The 19,144-nt window shown below is 42.9% G+C and overlaps 1 protein-coding gene across 8 annotated transcripts in view; it reads left to right on the top strand.

Moving 5' to 3' along the window:
• Positions 1-19,144, top strand: part of agrn (agrin) — a 259,725-nt gene that overhangs the window by 237,105 nt on the left and 3,476 nt on the right. For 4 of the 8 annotated variants that reach the window (XM_040013639.1, XM_040013641.1, XM_040013646.1 and 1 more), the window contains 8 exons: positions 967-978; positions 2,847-2,963; positions 6,827-7,010; positions 7,825-7,912; positions 8,840-8,863; positions 10,591-10,623; positions 12,506-12,730; positions 15,348-15,451. In XM_040013639.1, coding sequence (XP_039869573.1) covers positions 967-978; positions 2,847-2,963; positions 6,827-7,010; positions 7,825-7,912; positions 8,840-8,863; positions 10,591-10,623; positions 12,506-12,730; positions 15,348-15,451 — 787 coding nt within the window. The remainder of the gene's footprint in view (positions 1-966; positions 979-2,846; positions 2,964-6,826; positions 7,011-7,824; positions 7,913-8,839; positions 8,864-10,590; positions 10,624-12,505; positions 12,731-15,347; positions 15,452-19,144) is intronic. The other 4 variants (XM_040013642.1, XM_040013640.1, XM_040013643.1 and 1 more) reach the window with 4 other exon arrangements.

The raw sequence follows: 19,144 nt of genomic DNA, 5'->3' as shown, positions 1-19,144 counted from the left end.
TGTGACTGTGAACATGCACTCTGTCAACTCCATCAACTTCCTCTAAGATGCAACACTGCTTTTTTCTTTTTTCCCCCTCTCTCGCTGCTCAGTCACCCCTCCTCTGCCTCCCCATCGTCCGTATGGTAATTGTGTTTTACTCCAGCAACGGAGGCAGAAAATCTTATTAAAGGAAGAGAGCAAGGGAAAAGCGAAGACGAGTGGGGGGCTGGGAGGACGCAAGGGATGAGCTGAGACTAGTTATGGAGCTCATTGCAGAGACCCTATCCAGTATTGCTCTAAGCTAATTCTCTCCCACTTCAGCGCTAAGAACCAGGAAGGCGTTACAATACGCTTTGCTCAGAGAAACCTATATCATATCAAAGGTGGTCGCACACAGGAACATATATGGATGCATATAGCATGTTCATTTCAAAGTCTGTTCAGGCTGCCGGCGTAATGAACTACAAACTTTCAAAGGTTCAGATAAGAGAAATAATAATCTACTTCACCTCTTATTGAATGGCTGTGGTCTATAAATGAGGTTGGGTTAAGTGGCACTATTCATAGACTCTCATCCATGAAGTGTTTTTTTTTTCTCCTTTTCATCTTTTGCTAATGGCATCGTATGTTTCATGCACGGCCTTCTTAGACTTACTGTCTTATTTGCATTCATGTTCTCTAGTGTAAATACGCACTTGCACAGCTTTGTGGTTTCATGTGTGTGTATGTATATAATGCAAAGGTGTGCTGTCCACATTTTATATTCTTGTTTAACGTGTCTGTCTCACATGTCAGTGCTTCACAGCGGCTTTTTTTTTTAATACTCTTGCAGGTGCGTGTGTTATAGTACGTGTGTGCTTTGTGAGCTTTTGCATTTGCCTAGCTCTGCATGCTCCTTTGTGCACAGACACTTTCTAGTTACCCTAATAACTCTCTTCCTCCCTATTTTCTTTCCTTCTCTATGATGTGCTGTCTGGAAATAAGAAATCACGCAAGGTAATTAGACAAGTCCCAGTCACACCTCAGCCCCGCATTTTGTTTGAGCCACCTCGCTGTTATCCTCTCACCCTCATCTCTTCATGCAACAACTGCACAGACCAAAAAAAGGGTACTTCTGCAGAGCTGCAGGCAGCTTTAAAGGTGCCAGTTCTGTAGAACAACTTTGCCATTTTCATAAGCTCATAAACGCACACACAGCACCAAAGAGGAGATGCTCCTAAAGAACAAGGTTTGGCTTTCACCTCGGTCCATCTGCTGTGGGGGTGGGAAGGTGGGAGGTAAGAAGGAAAAGAAGCAGCCATCTTTGCGATGGCCATTGTTTTTAGCAACAAAGAAACGTCTTCATTAGTCTGCCGTAGGCGGGGATATCACGCCAGTGCCGCGTGCCTGTCGGAAAGTGAGAGCGAAGACATGGGAGGCGAGGAGGATATATACCGTAGGAGACTGTGAGGTGCTAAGCCAAGCCTGGCTGTTCTTTTGTCATCTGCTCTCACTTTTATGCACAAGAACAATCCTCCATAATATCATGAACTCGCTCACTCTTTTACCCATTACGACACAAGTCTCACTGAACATCACTGAGCAAGAATCACCCCATGGAACCAGCCATCCTCTTTCAACAGGTGGTTATTATTACCTGGAAGAGGGGGAAAACTTAGAACATGATCTACCATTCCATTGCATGCAGTTTCACTTAGCGTCATAGAAGTGTAGCTTTACATAGATAGTGAGTACTTAAATTCCAGAGTATCACTCTATGAAGGGGTAAGATCTCAGGGAAGGTGCAGTATGTTTCTGTAACTCTATCTGCAGAGTAGATGGGTGTTGTAGAGCAGTAATGTCTGCATACAGAGCCTGAGGTGGCCATCTTTGCCCTACAGTTTGGTGACAACTTTTGGCAAAGCCTAGAGGCAACAGCCACAACTGGGTCCAGCCGCTTTGGCCAAAGTCTCTGCTCTATCTCAGCTGGAAGCGGCTCAAGGTGCAGCGACACAGCCCCGGGCTTCAGCCAAGCACTTCAGCCTCCCGCACTCCAAATCCTATCCTAAATAAAAGCCAGCCTGATGCCAGCTTGCCTGCACAAAGCCAGTTTATTTGGCCCCTTCCATCATTTTTACAGCAATTAACTCCACTTTAACCCTCTGGCAATTACTGCCCTACATAAAATAAAGATCATTAATTCCTTCCTTCTGAAGTGGGCCAGTTCTCCCATGCAAAAGTAGCAAAGAGGCACCTTGCTTATGCAAAGCAATTGTTCCAAAGGTTTGGTGGAAAGAATCGAATTTCATAGCCGCCTGCTGCACAAATGAATTGCAATTAATGTGTCTCCACACTCAACCGTTTGAAAGGTCGGTGCTTATAATCAGCCATTCATTAGAGATGTCTGTAAAGAACCATCCATATCTCCAGCCCAGCCTGCTTCTGATTTTCCTTTGTAGTCTCTTTTTATGTCGCACAGATAGAGGATAATTGACCACTCTCTCTGAGAGACACAGAAATCAATTATGTTGTAATGTATCAAGTGTATTGGCGTGGAAGGAAGGCAAGGAAGTTCAGTTAAAGCCTCTGCTGGCTTTAGTATTAAATCTTTTTTTATGGGACATTTGTGACATGTCTGTAAATGTGGTATGTGTATTAATCTCAGTCTTTATATCTTGGGTAAAAGGATGCAATTTATTTCCTGGCTCCCTTGACTGCGGTAAAAGTATAAACCAATATGTTCTGAATAGGAAACTCTTGAGAAAAGTTGATGATGGGTTATGGGAAAGATTCAATAAAGACATACAGAGGTAGATGTAGAGCTATTTTTGCGGGGTGCATCTCTGGCTCATAAGCTGAAACGTGTCTGTGTCCTTTCTCATCAGAACCAGCACGTAGATCTTAACCTGAAAGAGTCTCTTTTTGTTGGTGGAGCTCCCGATTACAGCCGACTAGCAAGAGCCGCTGCACTTACGGAAGGCTTCAAGGGAACAGTCCAGCAGGTAAATTTATACATGTCTCTTTGTAAACGAATTAATGTGTCATTAACTCAGATTTTCGATTCTATGTTATTTTAATGACCTTAGACATACAGCAGCAAAGTCCAGCGATAAGTTACTCGCTGTCCTGCTATAAGCCCTCGCATTAGTAATTTTCCATTATGAGCTCACTCTGTGACGGACAGTGGCTGTGCTCATTTGGATTAGTGCACACTAATAATAGAATGCACATTTTTGAAGTCTTTCCATTTTGCTATTCTCAGATCTTTCCCTGACAACTTTCCAGTTTTTTTTCTTCCTTCACTTTCCAGCAAAAATCTCATCTCAGAGTGCCAAAAATAACTTGGTAGAACAAAGGCTGGATGTTACTGTTTGCGCAAAGTTGTCATTAGTTATCCTCTCCAAACTTTCCCTTGACAGTTTCGAGCAAATCAAAAGCTAAATGTGGCGTTTGTCTTGCTTGGCCTGTAGGGAATAATTAATTATGAGGAAGAATTCCGAGTCTGGTGTACTGTTTAACACGCGTGTTGTAATTTTCGGAGGCAATTTTCGGTCTGCAGCAGCAGGGGATTCATCTTCAGAGGTGCGTGTTAAACTGAATCTACAGCCTCACTGTACGCATTTATTTACTTGTAGGATGTGTCGCCATAATTAGATTTAAGGATGGTTCGGCAGAAAACACAAAACCCTTCATGGATGTGTTCCTTTGGATAACAATCAAGAGTGGTAAATGATAATCTTCAAGTGGTGTGCTAAGGAGGCGAGAATTTAATCAGATAATTTTAATACCTTAAACGACTTATCAGAGGTAATAGGCATACGAGCATGACAAGAATTATACTGTAAATGCAGCACTTCAAAGAAAGGTCACTAAGACTATTACATAAATGCATGTCTTCAAAAATAGTAAATGAGGAGTGTTTATAAGATTTTGTTGATTTGTCTCCAAACGCATGCACACACACACACACACACACACACACACACACACACACACACACACACACACACACACACACACACACACACACACTGCTATAAAGCTAGCCCCACTGAACTATGTAGCATGTATTTACTGCACATTATGTCCAGTATGCTCTGTTCTTTATTGAAGGTCAACACAAAGACAAACAGTGAAATCTCAGTGAAATAACTGAACGAATACAGAAGACACCTGCGTACAAGAGCTGTGTTTTTTTTAACATATATATATATATATATTAGGGGTGCAACGATATTCGTATCGATATTGAACCGTTCGATACAGTGCTTTCGGTTCGGTACGCATATGTATCGAACAATACAACATTTGTAATTTATTTTATCAATTTTCCTTCTGACGATGCTGTCTGTGTTGAGCGCTCAGTGAATCTGTGTTCGACTACTCCGCCTAGGCTGCACTGTCGAGCGCAGATCCACTGAGCGCTCAACACAGACAGCATAGTCAGAAGGAAGAGCGCAGGGCAAGCTAGCGAGACAGAAGTTAAGCTCTACTTGCAACATTCAGATCTGGCGTTTGGAATTATTTTGGTTTTCATGTGACGTATGACCGTGAAGGTAAGCGAGTCATGGACTAAAGTAAAACAGTATGTTGGATGTGCCATGCAATGCTCAATTACATTGGTGTGAACTAGTGTGTTAGCGCAGTTAGCTCGTTAACGTGTTTGCCGTGTAGCCCCATGCACGGAGCGATCGGCGGTAGCTCGTTAACGGAGATTTGCCGTGTTGTGGCGTTAAGGTCATTTCAACGAGATTAACCTGAAAGCACTAGTGGGAACACAACGAATATGACTGCACATTTACGCCGACATCATCCTAGTGCAAAGACAAAAACAACAAGCATGCTACTAACTTTAGCCGAGTCATTTAGACAGCTGTTAGCACATGATTCTCCTTATGCTGCTGAGAATATAGCCCAGAAGAAGCGGATAGTATAGCTTTTATTTTGGAAAGAGCCATTTCTCTGTAATAAACTCTCTTTTCCAAAGATGAGTGATTCCTCAATCAGATACAGGGCTTGCAATATCGCTAGCCCGACGTCCCGGAGCTAGCGATTTTTTCAGTCGGGCTACCAAAATCTATCTCTTCCCTGCCCGTCGGGCTATTGTAGGAAAAATATATGTCAATGCTTTTGCATTCTTTCAGAAATGTAGCTGGGTAATTATGTCATTGGCATCGGTGAGCCACTGTCAATATGTGACATATTGAAGTCGCGTTTGAATTTGCGCTTGTTTTTTTGCTTTCACTTTGCAATCGTGCGAACTGTGTATAGAGAGCGACAGCACTGATCTGTGAGTGATGATAATTTGTGCACCAATTCCTCTGACATCGTCTTATTAATCGTTAGCTTACTATGCAAACATGACAAGTGAAATCTCCCGCAGCAAGCTTAAACATGCGAGAGGTTGATCGCGCAGAGAATCGCTGAGCTTATGTGAGTGAGCGTGTAAAAGCATTTCAGTTCTGCTGAGCCAAATAAGACAGGTCAGGGTGAAGAAGTGACAGCCAAAGAAAAGCTTACCACAAAACGGAGAAGTTATGACAAATCAGACTATAAGGCAAAAAGAAAGTGCAGCTTTATGGTTTCATGGACAAAAGAATTTCTGTGGCTGCAATATGATGAGCTAAATAACCAGGGCTGCACATAAGTGGTCCACAGGTGCGCATTCGCTGTCAAAATAAAAAACATGCACAAGGGTTAGGGTTAAATTTAAAAACTGTACTTTTGAGTTAAAATATATATTTATAATTTTAATAAATGACAAATTAAAAAGGCATGAACATTTTTTTTGTATCGAAAAAATATCGAACCGTGACACCAAAGTATCGAACCGAACCGTGAATTTTGTGTATCGTTGCACCCCTAATATATATATATATATATATATATATATATATATATATATATATATATATATATATATATGAGACAACACAATCCTGTTTCCTCAGGTTTGGTGTGAAATGGGTGTGGCCTAGTCAGAAAAGGATGATATCCTATATTTCTTTGCTCCAAACAGGATTCAACAACATCTGGAGAAAAAAATATCTTAATATATTTGTAGATTTTGTTTTTGCCTGGTTACTAATAAGTAAAGGGCTGCTAAACATAAGGCCCGGGGGCCAGTATCAATCCGTCAAAGATTGACAAAAACTCTGTCCCACAGAATATCTTTGGAAAATGTGAAGGAGCACATTTTAACTGTGTGGACATTCACATTACACCAAAGTAAATAAGTAAGAGATTAACAATTAGACTACAGAAATTATGATTTTTACATTGGAAAAAAACAAGAAAGAAAAGAAAAAAGACATTCTCTAATTAACAAATATTTTCCATTTTTTTATTACAAGACTTTCTGTGCATTGAGCTGACAGACTTTTTTCTCTATTTTTACAGATTTATTTACTACAGTTTAAGCCAAAATTAGCAAAATTAACATGTAGAAAAGCTGTATTGATGAAATTGCACTACTTTTTGTTATATTAAAATATCTCAGGAGTCTCACTGGTCCGGCCCGCTTAGGATCAAAGATCAAAGATGGCCCACGATGTAGAATGAGTTTGACATCCCTGGTTAAGTACAATAAAACCACTGAGTCATCGTGATGTTTTCCACATTTTTATTTTGCTGCTTATTTAATAATTCATATTTGATTTTAGTGATGTACTATCTCAGAAATCCCAAATATGACTCTCCACTGTGGCTCAGATCCAATTTATTTTCTCCCGGTGCCTTTTGAAATATGCGGCCACTAGAGAGAACGTCGCTAGTTGCCAAGATGCATGCTTTTTGTTTCGTAAACGTCTTCGAAGCCAGACTGAGGTAACACCTGGTGATAACGCCCTGTGTGCACTGCTTCTAGATCACTCTGATGGGTACGCCCATCCTCAGGGAGGAGAATGCCTTGCGCTCCAGCAGCGTAGCCATGTTCCAGAATCACCCCTGCTCCAGGGAGCCCTGTCACAACGGTGGCCGCTGCAAACCTCAGCTGGACACTTACAACTGCGAATGCCTCAGCGGCTTCTCAGGGCAGCACTGCCAGAACAGTGAGTAACGCTGCCATCTTTTGTCGTCTGTCCTAACACATACATTACATTTGGCTTTATCCTAATCCGAGTGAATGAACCAGAGAAAATCTCAGTTCTTAAACACATTTCCTACCCCTACTTTAAGGACCAGTGTGATTTCTCTTTGTGTAAGCCAGTGGCTAACAATACTTGCTGGGTTGAGATCACCTTATCATGCTTTTGCGCGGCTTCAGTGAATCACTGTAACCGTACAAATTGTTCTATTTCCTCATCCAAGATGATCTGGTTTTACTCCAGAAGCATAGCATTTTGGGCTGCTTTTAAAGCATAGTATGAGTGGCACTGAAATCAGTGATGCTTCATGTAACACTGCTTGTTCTTGGCATGCCTCTATAGAAGGTAAAATATGAGTCTCAATTTTTTCTGCTCATAAGACCTTTATTTCCATTGTGCTCTGCCATTGCGAGGTAATAATGCCAATATTAGACATGTGATGTCTCTTTTATGTCACTCTCATTATGTATTGATCTCAAACTAACGCGGCACTTACGAAAATGATGAACTGTGTCAACTGAATATTTATGAAAGGAAGGGGTTGCGCATTCCTTTCATCATCTTCGTGATACTCTGCCAGACGTGCGCTCGTCCGGGGCCAATCTGTCTTACATACTCAGTCGTTGCTTTTGCCATTAACCTTGGGCATGTGGCCAACGCACCAATCCACCTACCCCATGCTCACACTTCATTGCCTTCGGCTCTGATAACTGAATCTTTATTGATTGGTGTGATCTCATCCTCTCATCATTCCTCGCCCCGCCCCTGTCCTTCACAGCCATCCACGAGAAGTCTGCTGGCGAGACCGAGGCCATCGCCTTTGACGGACGGACGTTCATCGAGTACCACAACGCTGTTACCAGGAGGTAAGAAAGACTACAGTCCGTTCAGCATCATCCACCATCTCTGCTGTAGAAGCTATTAGCCAAATAACCCCTCTTTTCTCCATCTTCTCCCGTGGTAAGCTGTGATGACAGTGTTGATGATATCATCAGCGCTGGGGCTTCAGGGTGAACTAGGCGCTTGGCTAATAGCTCATCGTTCTGTCTGTGGCAAGTCCCGCTACGCTTTTGACAGGATTTCACTAATTAGCGAGACAGTTAACAATCACAGTGTTGCCCAGAGCACGCTCGGTTCGCCCTGTGGTCTACCCCGTAGCTCGCACTGATGCTGAACAGTAAGCACACACATGATTAAACTTCTCATCCTATTTTGATGTGGTCATCATGTGCGGATGACCGTTTTTCATCACGCTTTCAAAGATGTGTTGGCTTAAATTTTAACTCCCCGTAATGGGGAAAGAAAGCCGATGACGTAGTTGGAAAATGATTTCTGGGGCTGTTGTATAAAAAAAACACAAAAAAAACAGCAATCCACTCACTTCAGGCAACTGATGAGACATTTTTAGTCTTCCATCCATCTACAAGGTTGGCAAGAGAGCGCCTCCAGGTTGGAATAAACAAAAATGTTTATGTGACGAGCCTGAAACGACGTCAAGCATACGGCTCTATATCTTCGACTCACAGCTCCTCACACAAACACTCAGAGGTGTGAAAACCGGGTTACGGTGTGCAGATCATCATGCTGCCGTGGACGCTCATACCTCACACTCACTCAGAAACAACTGGCTGGAGAATCACATATCCGTGTGTGCCTTTTGATGTGTCTTTGCTGCTTGTTGATGGCGTTAGCATTCCAGTTGTTCGTCCTCTGTCCTTGACCTCCCTTGTCTTTGTCCACATGTGTCTTTGTTTCATGTGAATGTCCTTCACTGTCTTTCCTTTTCACTCAAGCCAACTGACCAATGAGATCCCAGAGTAAGTAGACTTTAACACTGGGTATTTACCCAAGTTTCAAATCCAGCCCGACTAACAGCAGTAAAAAATTTTTTTTAAAAAATCCATGTTTGATAACCCAAATGCAAAGATTAAAGCACATTCAGTTTCCCATCTTAATATCCACACAGAACTCATCTTAACCGTTAAAGCCAGATTTTCACATCCAAGGCCCATATCCATAATTTCATTTGACAGGTTTCCTTATTTTTAATGCATCATGCAGTGTCATTAGCTCCTGTCTTTTTTTCCTTTCAGTGCAAAGGGAAGCATGAATGTTTGCATGATAAGCATTGTGCACAGCCCTCCGAGAAAATGAATTGCTGTACTGAGAATGTGCAATATTTTATGCATGGTTGTAGCTCGTTCATAAACAAAATGAATTGCCACGTGCTTTATGCTGAATGGCATTAAGCGCTAATGTGAGAAATGAATGAGACCCCTTGAAAACTACAAGAGGAGGTTATACTAAATACAACTCAACCTAGTTTCTGGTGCCTGTGGAGTTTGTGCGCGGGAAAACCCTCGGTCATGCCTTAGTTATTAAAGGTTTTTCTTCCTGCTCATTAGCTCGGTAAGTAACCTCTTTTTTAAAAAAGCGCTGAAGCAGAATTCGGCTCAAATTAAGCCGACTGGATTCCGCCCAGAGTTCCACTCCATGCCAGGGCTTCTGTCATTTCATTTTTGCCAGATCTCTAACTGTAATTGTGAATAATTACAGAGTCGACTGTACAGAAAGGCTGTGACATGTTAATCACAGATTTGTCTCCCTTTGTAGATTAGACCTCCAATTGAGATCTCTCTCCTCAGTGTGTAGCCATGGGCATCAATCTCACTTAGCAGCAGGGGACAGCGGTCCTTGAAGCCAGACTGTCAAAAGTTTAATGGATGTCACATTTACTACGAGCCACAATGAGGGTGAATCTAAGCATACCAGGCTCTTGGTGCAGCACTCTAAAGGAGCACAATCAATTGGGTGGGATTTGATCTGGTAAAAGGAATGAATACATTTCTCGGCCATTAAGTGGCGCTAAGGCCAAAATGTCAAACTTTAACCCTGGGTTAATGTTTTGGTTACTATTTACAGCACCCCTTTGATCACTCCTCCTCCTCCATATCTGGAAGCTCAGGTCGATTACGCTCAAGCTCCATTATTTCAGAGACAAATCATATCTGGCCATGACTCTCAACTGATACGCGCTTGACCCCATTTTTGGACAATTGCCCAATTTTTCTCATTCGCTGCTTTCATCTCTGGACAGAAGGTAATTGGTGCAGCACTGTAGCATGCAGAGCCATAAATATAAAGGAGCTGGTCAATAATTGGACGCTGACTTAAAGCGGGCTCTGCACCTCAGTGGACACTGACCATGAATGTGCTTAATCTTGATGCTTCACTCTTTTAAAAAAATGCTTGATCCCAAGGCATTTTGGAGAGTTAGTCATCCATCTTAATCTCAGCAGTTCCCTTAAGAACCTTTTTATGGTTGTGGTGTTATCAAGGCTAAGCTACACTCTTCCTATGATCACACAACAGTTGTTATCGACTTGACGTGGTCGATATTGTAGTAGAGCAGATAAGTTATGCTTTTTGCAGCTCCAGGCCTAAACTAGACCTCCTCCCTCCCCTCCTCCCTCCCTCCCTTTCTCCTTGTTGCCCCTTGCGCTTACACTGCATGCCGTTGACTTTCTCCCCCTGCTCCCTTAAGTCCCGAGTCTCTGGAGAACCCATCCGACCAGAGGTGAGTCTCTCAAAGCTATCAAAAATGTGGTGCTGTCGGCTTGCGTATCACCTCCTCATTCCTCCCCTTCCCTCCAGACAACCCCTCGTTGACCTCTCACAGGGCTAAATCCTCCTCCGCAGAGACAACACTGTTTCCATTACTGAGATAGAGTTACCAATACGAAAGGCAAAGAGCCTCTGCATATGCTTCAATAAATTCTGAAAAAGTTAAGAGCTCTGATAACAGCACAAATCCATCCAGAGCTGCAGTCTCTTTGCAATAGCTGTCCTCCCACATGGCTTTTTATTATTCTAAGCACTACTGCCACCTAGAGTTGAAACGTAGGTCCACACCCTGAGAGGCCGTTTTCAGCTTTGAAAAAAATCGGAGAAGATAAAACTCTTCCATTTCCAAAAAGAAACAGCATCACAGCAGAAATCTATGAAGTCTGTGGTGTATATGAGATCTAGAGCGCTGTGCGCCGCCGTTGTTTTATTCATGATATATTCAGCACTTTTAATAACCTTGACCTTATCACTGACAATCCGCTCCAGTGGAGATTTATTGGGCCCTGTAAGCTCTTTGAGGGTTTGCCAGGAGAAGGTTCACCAAGCTGTATTTTTTGTTAGTTTTTTTTTCTCTCTGGAGAAAATTTTTTTATTTTTTTTTTGGTGTGTGTGTGTGTGTGTGTGTTCCTGTTTACCTCAGCAGTTTTGGTTAATCAAGGGGGTCAATGTTTGTAACCTAAGCATGTTTTTGGAAAAGAAAATCCTTTTTTTCCCCTCTGCTTCTGCTGAGGCGACTGGCATCATTTTTGGCATGAGCTTTCAAAGTTTATTTCCTCCAAAGTTAAATATCATCTTACTGCTTTGTTTAGACATCATTTAATGGAAGATAAACAGGGAAAAAAATGAATCTCCTCGAGGTTAAGGAGAGCTGCTATTCTCATTCTCTCTGTATTCCCTCCCATTTCCTGTCCTGTTTGTACTCCTATGTGCTTCCCTGTTTGCTGTGCTGACTCCCTTGCCTTGTTGTCTGTCTTGTCTTGTCTTGTCTTGTCTTGTCTTGTCTTGTCTTGTCAAATCTGTCTCCAGGTCTGTGGTGTTGTTTTTTTGTTTGTTTTTTGTTTTAATTGAATCCACGTGTTGTTGGTTCTTTGTCGTACGTGCCCTCACCTTGTCTCTGTCTTTGTGTTTAAATACCCTTTGAAGACGTTGGAAGTAGTTCCATTTTGCTGATGTGCAAACAAATGTGCAGAGACTGAATGATAAGGTATGATTGCCTGGATGTCTGCTGTATCTCTGGTGGACTCACGGAGGACCTTTGTTAGTGCGTTTGTATGCAGACATGGATGTGCGGTGTTGTCTGTCTGTGCACGAATTCAGCAGAGGCACATTGCTCTGTGTACTTTTCTCGCGCAGCGGTGACAGTGGCTTACAGTGCCTCTTAAGGATAGAAGGGAAGTCTCCTAGTCTCTGCATCCAAATCACCCTGGCAGCTGTAGCAGTCAAGAGACGGGAGATCAAACAGCTGCCTAAACAACACACACAGAGCAATGCACAAAGCAACAAAGGAAGCAGTAGGCAGCAGTGCAGTTCAGGCTCAGTAGGATGTAGAAAAGCTAATAGCGAAACAGCCCCCTGCTACTCACCCAGCATCCTGATTCTCCTTCAAAATCCCGGTAACTCTGTTAGCATGTGATTGCAGAGTTAAAGCTACAAAGTTTTCTTTCTAAATATGTAAGCAAATAGAACCAGATGTCATCACAGGTAATGCACCTTTGAGACGACAGCACAGGACCCTTGCTTCCTATATGCAATATCTTTAATATATGTTAAAGATTAGAAATCTTTTTGATGTAGCAGACAAATAAATGAACATGTATTTTCTCTCCTTCTAGCGAGAAGGCTCTGCTGGTGAACAAATTTGAACTGAGCATCCGAACTGACACAACCCAGGGTCTGGTGCTGTGGAGCGGAAAGGGCGTGGAGCGCTCAGACTACATTGCCCTAGCAATTGTAGATGGACATGTCCAAATGACCTATGACCTGGGCTCCAAACCCGTGGTGCTGCGCTCTACTGTGCGTGTTGACACCAACAGCTGGATACGCATCAAGGCCAGCAGGTAAGACGGGAGACGATAGGTAACAGGGGATCAGTGATGGAAGCTTTTACATTTAGACCAGGATTAGAATTAATCCATAATGTGTTTGTGTTGCTGCACACCGTGATCTCCTGCATGAATCCTCGGCTACACAGCGATCCCTCACACTGAGATGACTCTGATTAGTTCCAGATTAACGTTATTTTCATGCCTGGTCATGCACGAGGATGATATTATGCATCAAATTGCTTTGACACGGTAATGAATGTTCAAAAAGGAAGAACATTCTGCAATATCTACACACACACACACACACACACACACACACACACACACACACACAGGCAGGAAATAAATGAATTAAAAAAATAAGAAAAGTGAATGCGTATTTGTATGTGTATTTCCCTTTCATACACAGCACTGTATTTTGCTCTGTAGATGACTTGCGAGAATGCTTGATTTAGAAGAATAGAAAGACAGTATGAATAACATTAATATAGCTGCAAGCAGTGAAGACGAAGGTCCAAGCAGACTGTGAGCATTTGAACTGTCGTTGACCTCTCAGGACAGCTGTAGACATACCACATGCTTAAATTGCTATAATCTTAACAACTGGGACTTTCAAACCGTAGAACCTCTGCCTCACCAGAGAAGTGAAAATGACTTTGCCTCTGCAAAAACTTGACTAACGAGACATATCATATATGCATATCTGTGGTATTCTCCTTGTTTTATGTAAACTCAAAAGCTTCATAACAGTCAGAAAATGCATGTGATTTTAGTCTGAAAAAGTCTCATCATTCATGGAGTTTCACGTTTTGTCACACATTAGTGAACCTCAGGGACATTTTTGTAACTTAGAGATTACAAAATGTGTGAAATCAATCATTAACAGATTTAATGCTTGAGACCTTAGATTGTGCAAACTTGCACTAATCCATGCAGCCAACTATGAAGTCTAAACCTGTTGCATATGTGTTGCTACCCGGAGGTGGAGTCTGATGCACTTTAATGCATAAGCTTAGTACTACTACCAAACATGGGTCTCAAGTGTAAAAAGTGCAAAGTGCAAAAACAAATGCCCTTCAGGCTTTTCCAGTAGTCAAGCCTGGATGAAATAAATGCATGAGTTACTTTCTCAAAGTCAGCAGATGACAATTTTCGCAAGGGCCCACAGCTGGAAGGGGGTGGCTTTAACAACAGAATTTATTTGATCAGTTTGTCAGGACAGATGACGTTGTACTTACCACAAAACTAGTCAGTCACATCATAAACAGTTTTTGATACAGTTGAGCCTTGTCTATACAAACCTGTAGCAGGTGCATAGACACTCACCGACACTCACTTTCCTGTCTTCCTCTCACGTTCTGCCAGAGGGTTCTTAATGTTAAAAGGGAGTTTTTCTTCACCACTGTCGCCAAAGCACTTACTCAGAGGGAGTCATCAGATTGTTGGGCTTTTCTCTGTATTCTTAAACTGTCTTTACCTTACAATATAAAGTGTATTGAGGCAACTGTTATTATGATATGGTGCTATATACATAACATTTGAATTGAATTTATTAGTTGCACTTGCTGGCACTGGATTGGACCCCATTTTGCCTTCAGAACTAAATAATTTCTTCGTGCCAGAGAATCAGTAAGAGATTGCTTTGTGGGTATATCCTAGTAGATTTCTGAAATACCAATAACCACGCCATGTTAAAAGTCCCTTAAATCACATTTCTTCCACATTTTGATGCGCAGCTTGAACTGCAGTAGGTCGTCTAGGCTACGTCTTAATGCCAAGGTGACATGTATGACCAGATATTTGTGTTAACAAGTAGTTGAAAATGTGTACCTAATGTAGTGGCCAGTGACTGTAGGTGCATGTGCACGAACAATAAATAACACTTGAATTAGAGAAAATAACATTTAGTAAATGAATAATGGATAGAAGAGAAAAAACACGAAGTGTGCCGAACTTTTCTGTCCCATGGTGATGTCACTTTAATGGATTTCTTCATTAAAAATAAATTCATTGCCCAAACTCAACACCTTCCCTGCGACCCCTGCATTATCGTCGGTGAGCATTTTACGTTCGGCATCGCGGCGACTGGTCACGTGGGGGGATAATTTGTTCGGTTTCATCACGTAAGGCGGGAATAATCGATCCCTGAAAAGCTGCTCCATCCATTTCAAACAGGAACTAGGCCAAATCTCATCTCAGACTAACAGGGAGACCGCATGAGAAGATGACATCATTTCGATGGTAATGATGGTGTAAATCGCAGCATGTGGCATACGACTCACAAAGCTGCATAGCTAGCTGTGTTTGTGGCTTGCCTCTAATGACAGTCTCTCTGCTGGAAGCCCACTTTAGCGGGGTTCAAATCAGCTCTGTCTTCACAATTCTTAAGTGTGTGCTAATGCGCCACATGGAGCCACCTCAAATAAATGGTGCTCTAACGGCATCTGTTAGCTGGTAGACAGGCACATTTAGAACACTGCTTGGCAAAGGCAGTTATGTGAGTGCTTAGTATACTGGCAGTCGAGCAATAGAGTCTTGATGCCTCAAACTAAACGAAACTGCAATTTAAAGCTATTCGCTGTGACACACACTTCCAGTGCCCTTCTCCTTTTGTCTTTCTCCTCTTTAGAGCACTTCGAGACGGCTCTCTACAGGTTGGCAACGAGGCACCGGTGACAGGGTCATCACCTCTGGCATCAACACAGCTGGACACAGATGGAGCACTCTGGCTGGGTAGGTGGCCACACATGCAGGAAAAAGTTGAACTCTTAATTCAGACTTGAAAATGTGCCTAGCTATGCCATACATAAAGCATGGCAATGCTTGTAATTGTGCAGAATAGTGCTTTTTCATCCTAGCCACTGGTTGGGCTGCCAAAAAGTGAGCAATGAAGTCAATGCTCTTGAAGAGGCTAAGCAAAGCTTCTGGCAGGTGAAAAAAAGATTGCAGTTTAGGCAAAAAAAAAAATGTCCAAGCCTATTCAGGTATTGAGTTGAGAAATGAAAGGCTATCTGACTAACTCCAAAGTTGTCTGCTATCCTGAATTGAAAATGACCAAAGTCGGCCCGTTATCTACCTCGAGTTCAATTTAAGCTGAACTTGGCTCAGAGAAATCGTTTTTGAAAGAACACACACAGCACCGCTGGATTGAACATTCTGAGGAAATAACATTGAAGACAGGCAGCAAAATAAAGTCAGACTGTTCTTTAAAATGCACAGTGCACAGCGAAAAAAAGACGCAGGTCTGTGAGGAGAAGCAGCCCGAGTGACATTTAAAGAGCCTCGCCGCATGTAAGAGGTGTGCTCGTGCTCTCAGGTACACGTACACAAACACACATGGGGAGGCAGCACAGTGGAACAGGTGCTGAGCGAGCCCTGCAGCAAGAATATATAATCCTCACGTAGCCCTCCCATCGAGAGCCCTTCTCCCTTTTTAAATCCCCTTTTCGCTGTTCATCATTAATTCATCTGTAACTCGCATGAAATTAGCCCTGTCGACTCCTGATTCTGAGGCACACAATCCGATTAATGTGGGCAGGGACAGGGGATGTAAAGAGCTCAGCGGGAATGTGAACTCTCGGCCTCACAAAACATGGAAGAGATGGAGGTGCGGGGGTGAAATGAGTCGCATGGGCATCAAGTAAAGAGGAAAAGGGATGCAGGAGGGTTCTGACCCTGTAGATACCAAAGAGGGAAACAGAAAAGAGGGCTAAATAGGTAAGGCATGGAAAATGAAGGTTTGGTCTCTCTCCCCCTAAGAACAGATTCAAAGTAATTCTGAATAAAGATGTTTCACACTGTCTTAGTGAGAAAGACACTAATGACTACTTTATGTTTGCTCAAAACACCATCAAAAGAGGAAGCTGAGCAGGCACCCAAAAGTTAGGAGAGCTGGGAGAATTACACCCGTAATGATTTGAGAGAGTTTGCTAAAGGTGAAATTGTGGTGGTTAGACGACTGGATCAGAGCATCTCCAGATCTGCAGCCCTTGTGAGGTGTTCCCCGTTGCAGTGGTCAGTGTCTATTAAAAGTGGTCCAAGGAAGGAAGTCTAAGGAGCTTGGAAAGAAAAGCGTCTTCTTTAAGTTGTTTGAAGACGTTTCACCTCTCATCCGAGAAGCTTCTCCTGGGTCCGGGTACGGTTTGCCCCTCTGGGGGCAGGGGTACCTGAACCTGGCATATAGAGTATGTTTGGGGAGTGTGAATGTGTGTACAGTGTCTATTTGTGTCTGTCTCCATGTCGGGTGAGTGCCGAGTATTTGTTTGTGTATATGGGGGTGGGAATGCATGTTTGTGTCTGCGTGCGCCTGTTCGTCTGTGTCTTTATGTCATCTTGGGTCGTAGACTCCACCTCTCTGGGAACATCTCAGGCTCTCCGAGGTATGGAGGCCTATCTCCCCTCACCACACTCCCTGCCAGTGGCCGATGCCCTCAGATGTTGGTGTGTTGGTGGTTCTTGGTGTCTGGGGCTGGGCGCTCATGTATGTACCCTGGTGACCGATTGGCGGGGCCTGGTGCCTGTGGCCCGGCTGTGCCCCTTCCGGGGGGTGGGTTGGCCTCTGGGCCTGAGGCCCGGTCCTTTCTGGCACAGCTGGCTGCCGGCAGAGCCTGCAGGCACGTCACTACAACCCCCTCTGGCCTCTGCTCCGTGGCTGCTGGGTGACCTCTCGTTTGGAGCTCTCCTCAGATCTTCCCAGGAGGGTGGCACGGTTGCCCTCCTTGGGTCCTCGTATTCTGGGGCCTGGATCTCCTCCATACCTGCTTCATGCCCTGGGGGACGGGGCTATGGCTCCCCACACTCCCTAGCAGATCGTTACATGGAGAAACCTTTTGAATACAAGTGTGCCGATCCACACAGGTGTGCACACAGGTGTACACACGGGTGTTCACAGACACAAACTTCACCTTTCTTGGCTGCTACCTCAAAGCACATTGTGCGCTGTCGATCTTGCGTACTGCACACTAACATGTAAGCTATTAAGACTCGACTGTACACTGTGATCGTGTTTTCCTTCGAAACAGTAAGTTCCGTTGAAGCAGCCTTTCAACGCCTCTCTCTGTGTCTCGCTAGCAAATTTGATCCAGACAACAAAGTAAAGCTAGTTTTCAGCTACGAGCCCGACACGGAACCTAACGTATTAGCCAGAGGTCCCATTACTACGGTTCGGAGCTGCGGACCTGTGTTATACACCCGCGGAATAGTTTTCCATACGAGATCGCGGCAAAAAGTGCAGCTTTACCTAATGTCCACCTACTGTTACTCATTTTATATTAAGATTTTAAATCTATTTGGTATTGTTATGGCGATCTGCCTTCAGTAATAGTAATAAATCACACAGCAATAGTACATTCATGTAGTTGTAAAAAGCATGATGATATATTAAGTAATCCAAAGTATTCAGAATACGTTACAAAATACATTTTGGGGCATGTATTCTGTAATCTGTAGTGGAATACATTTTAAAAGTAACCTTCCCAACACTGGTTGTGGTCATAAGTTTATATAGCATTTATCATGGGCATGAATGTCATGGTAGTTTGATGTGTTTTCATTATTTCTTAGAACTGTTCTTTTTCCAGGGTGAGATAATTCTACACCATACATCTTTAATGACTTTAGAAAACAAGAATTTGGTGCACAAGTTTGAAATTATTTGGTATTTTCTTAAACCACACAGGATCACAAATATTTAAATAAAGGCTAAATATATACACCCCCACTAATAATTGGCTTAGGAAGTTGCCCATAGATCAGACACTTTTTGTAGCCATCAACAGGCTTCCAGCATAATTCTCTTTTTGGCAGAATTAGTAGAGTTTATTTAAACTGGTTGGTTTCCTGGCACAGACTCAGCTTTTAAGCATAGTCCACAATGTTCAATAGATCAGACTCTACCTTTAACATCTCCAAACTTGCTGCAAACCATCAGCTCCGTTTCTGTGGGGGGGGTTTGAGCCACAGAGGAAAAGAATGATTTTCTGCTTTTGGTTTCTTTGAAATAAGTATGAGAAGAAGTGGGTAGATAGCAGCTGTATACAAGTGGTGGCCCAGAGTTCGAAAAACACAACAACATAAAAAAAAAAAAAAGTGACCATTTCTGAAATGTTTTGTTTTTAGTTTTCTTTTGCTTTCAGGATGCTGTTGTGTTTTGTACCTCAGGGCCAACTCAGCTATGAGCAGCAAAGAGCAGCACGTATAAGAAATCAGACTTCTATATACACAAAGGCTGCCAGAGGGCTGAGAAGACTAAGTGATGGACATGTGATACACGGGGAGTTTACAGCACGGCAGTGAGCGCTTAGCACCAAAGATGGAAACAAATTAAAAATAATGAGGATGTTAAGCATTCATCATTTTATACTCCGTCACCACCTTTCTTTTGTAGTGGTTTTTTTTTTAGTACTTTATACACCGTGTCAAATTAAA

Source organism: Simochromis diagramma, unplaced genomic scaffold (genome assembly GCF_900408965.1).
Source record: "Simochromis diagramma unplaced genomic scaffold, fSimDia1.1 OVJJ01000705.1, whole genome shotgun sequence".
Lineage (NCBI taxonomy): Eukaryota > Metazoa > Chordata > Actinopteri > Cichliformes > Cichlidae > Simochromis > Simochromis diagramma.
The sequence above is the reverse complement of the archived record's forward strand: the minus strand, read 5'-3'. Positions and strand labels throughout refer to the sequence as shown.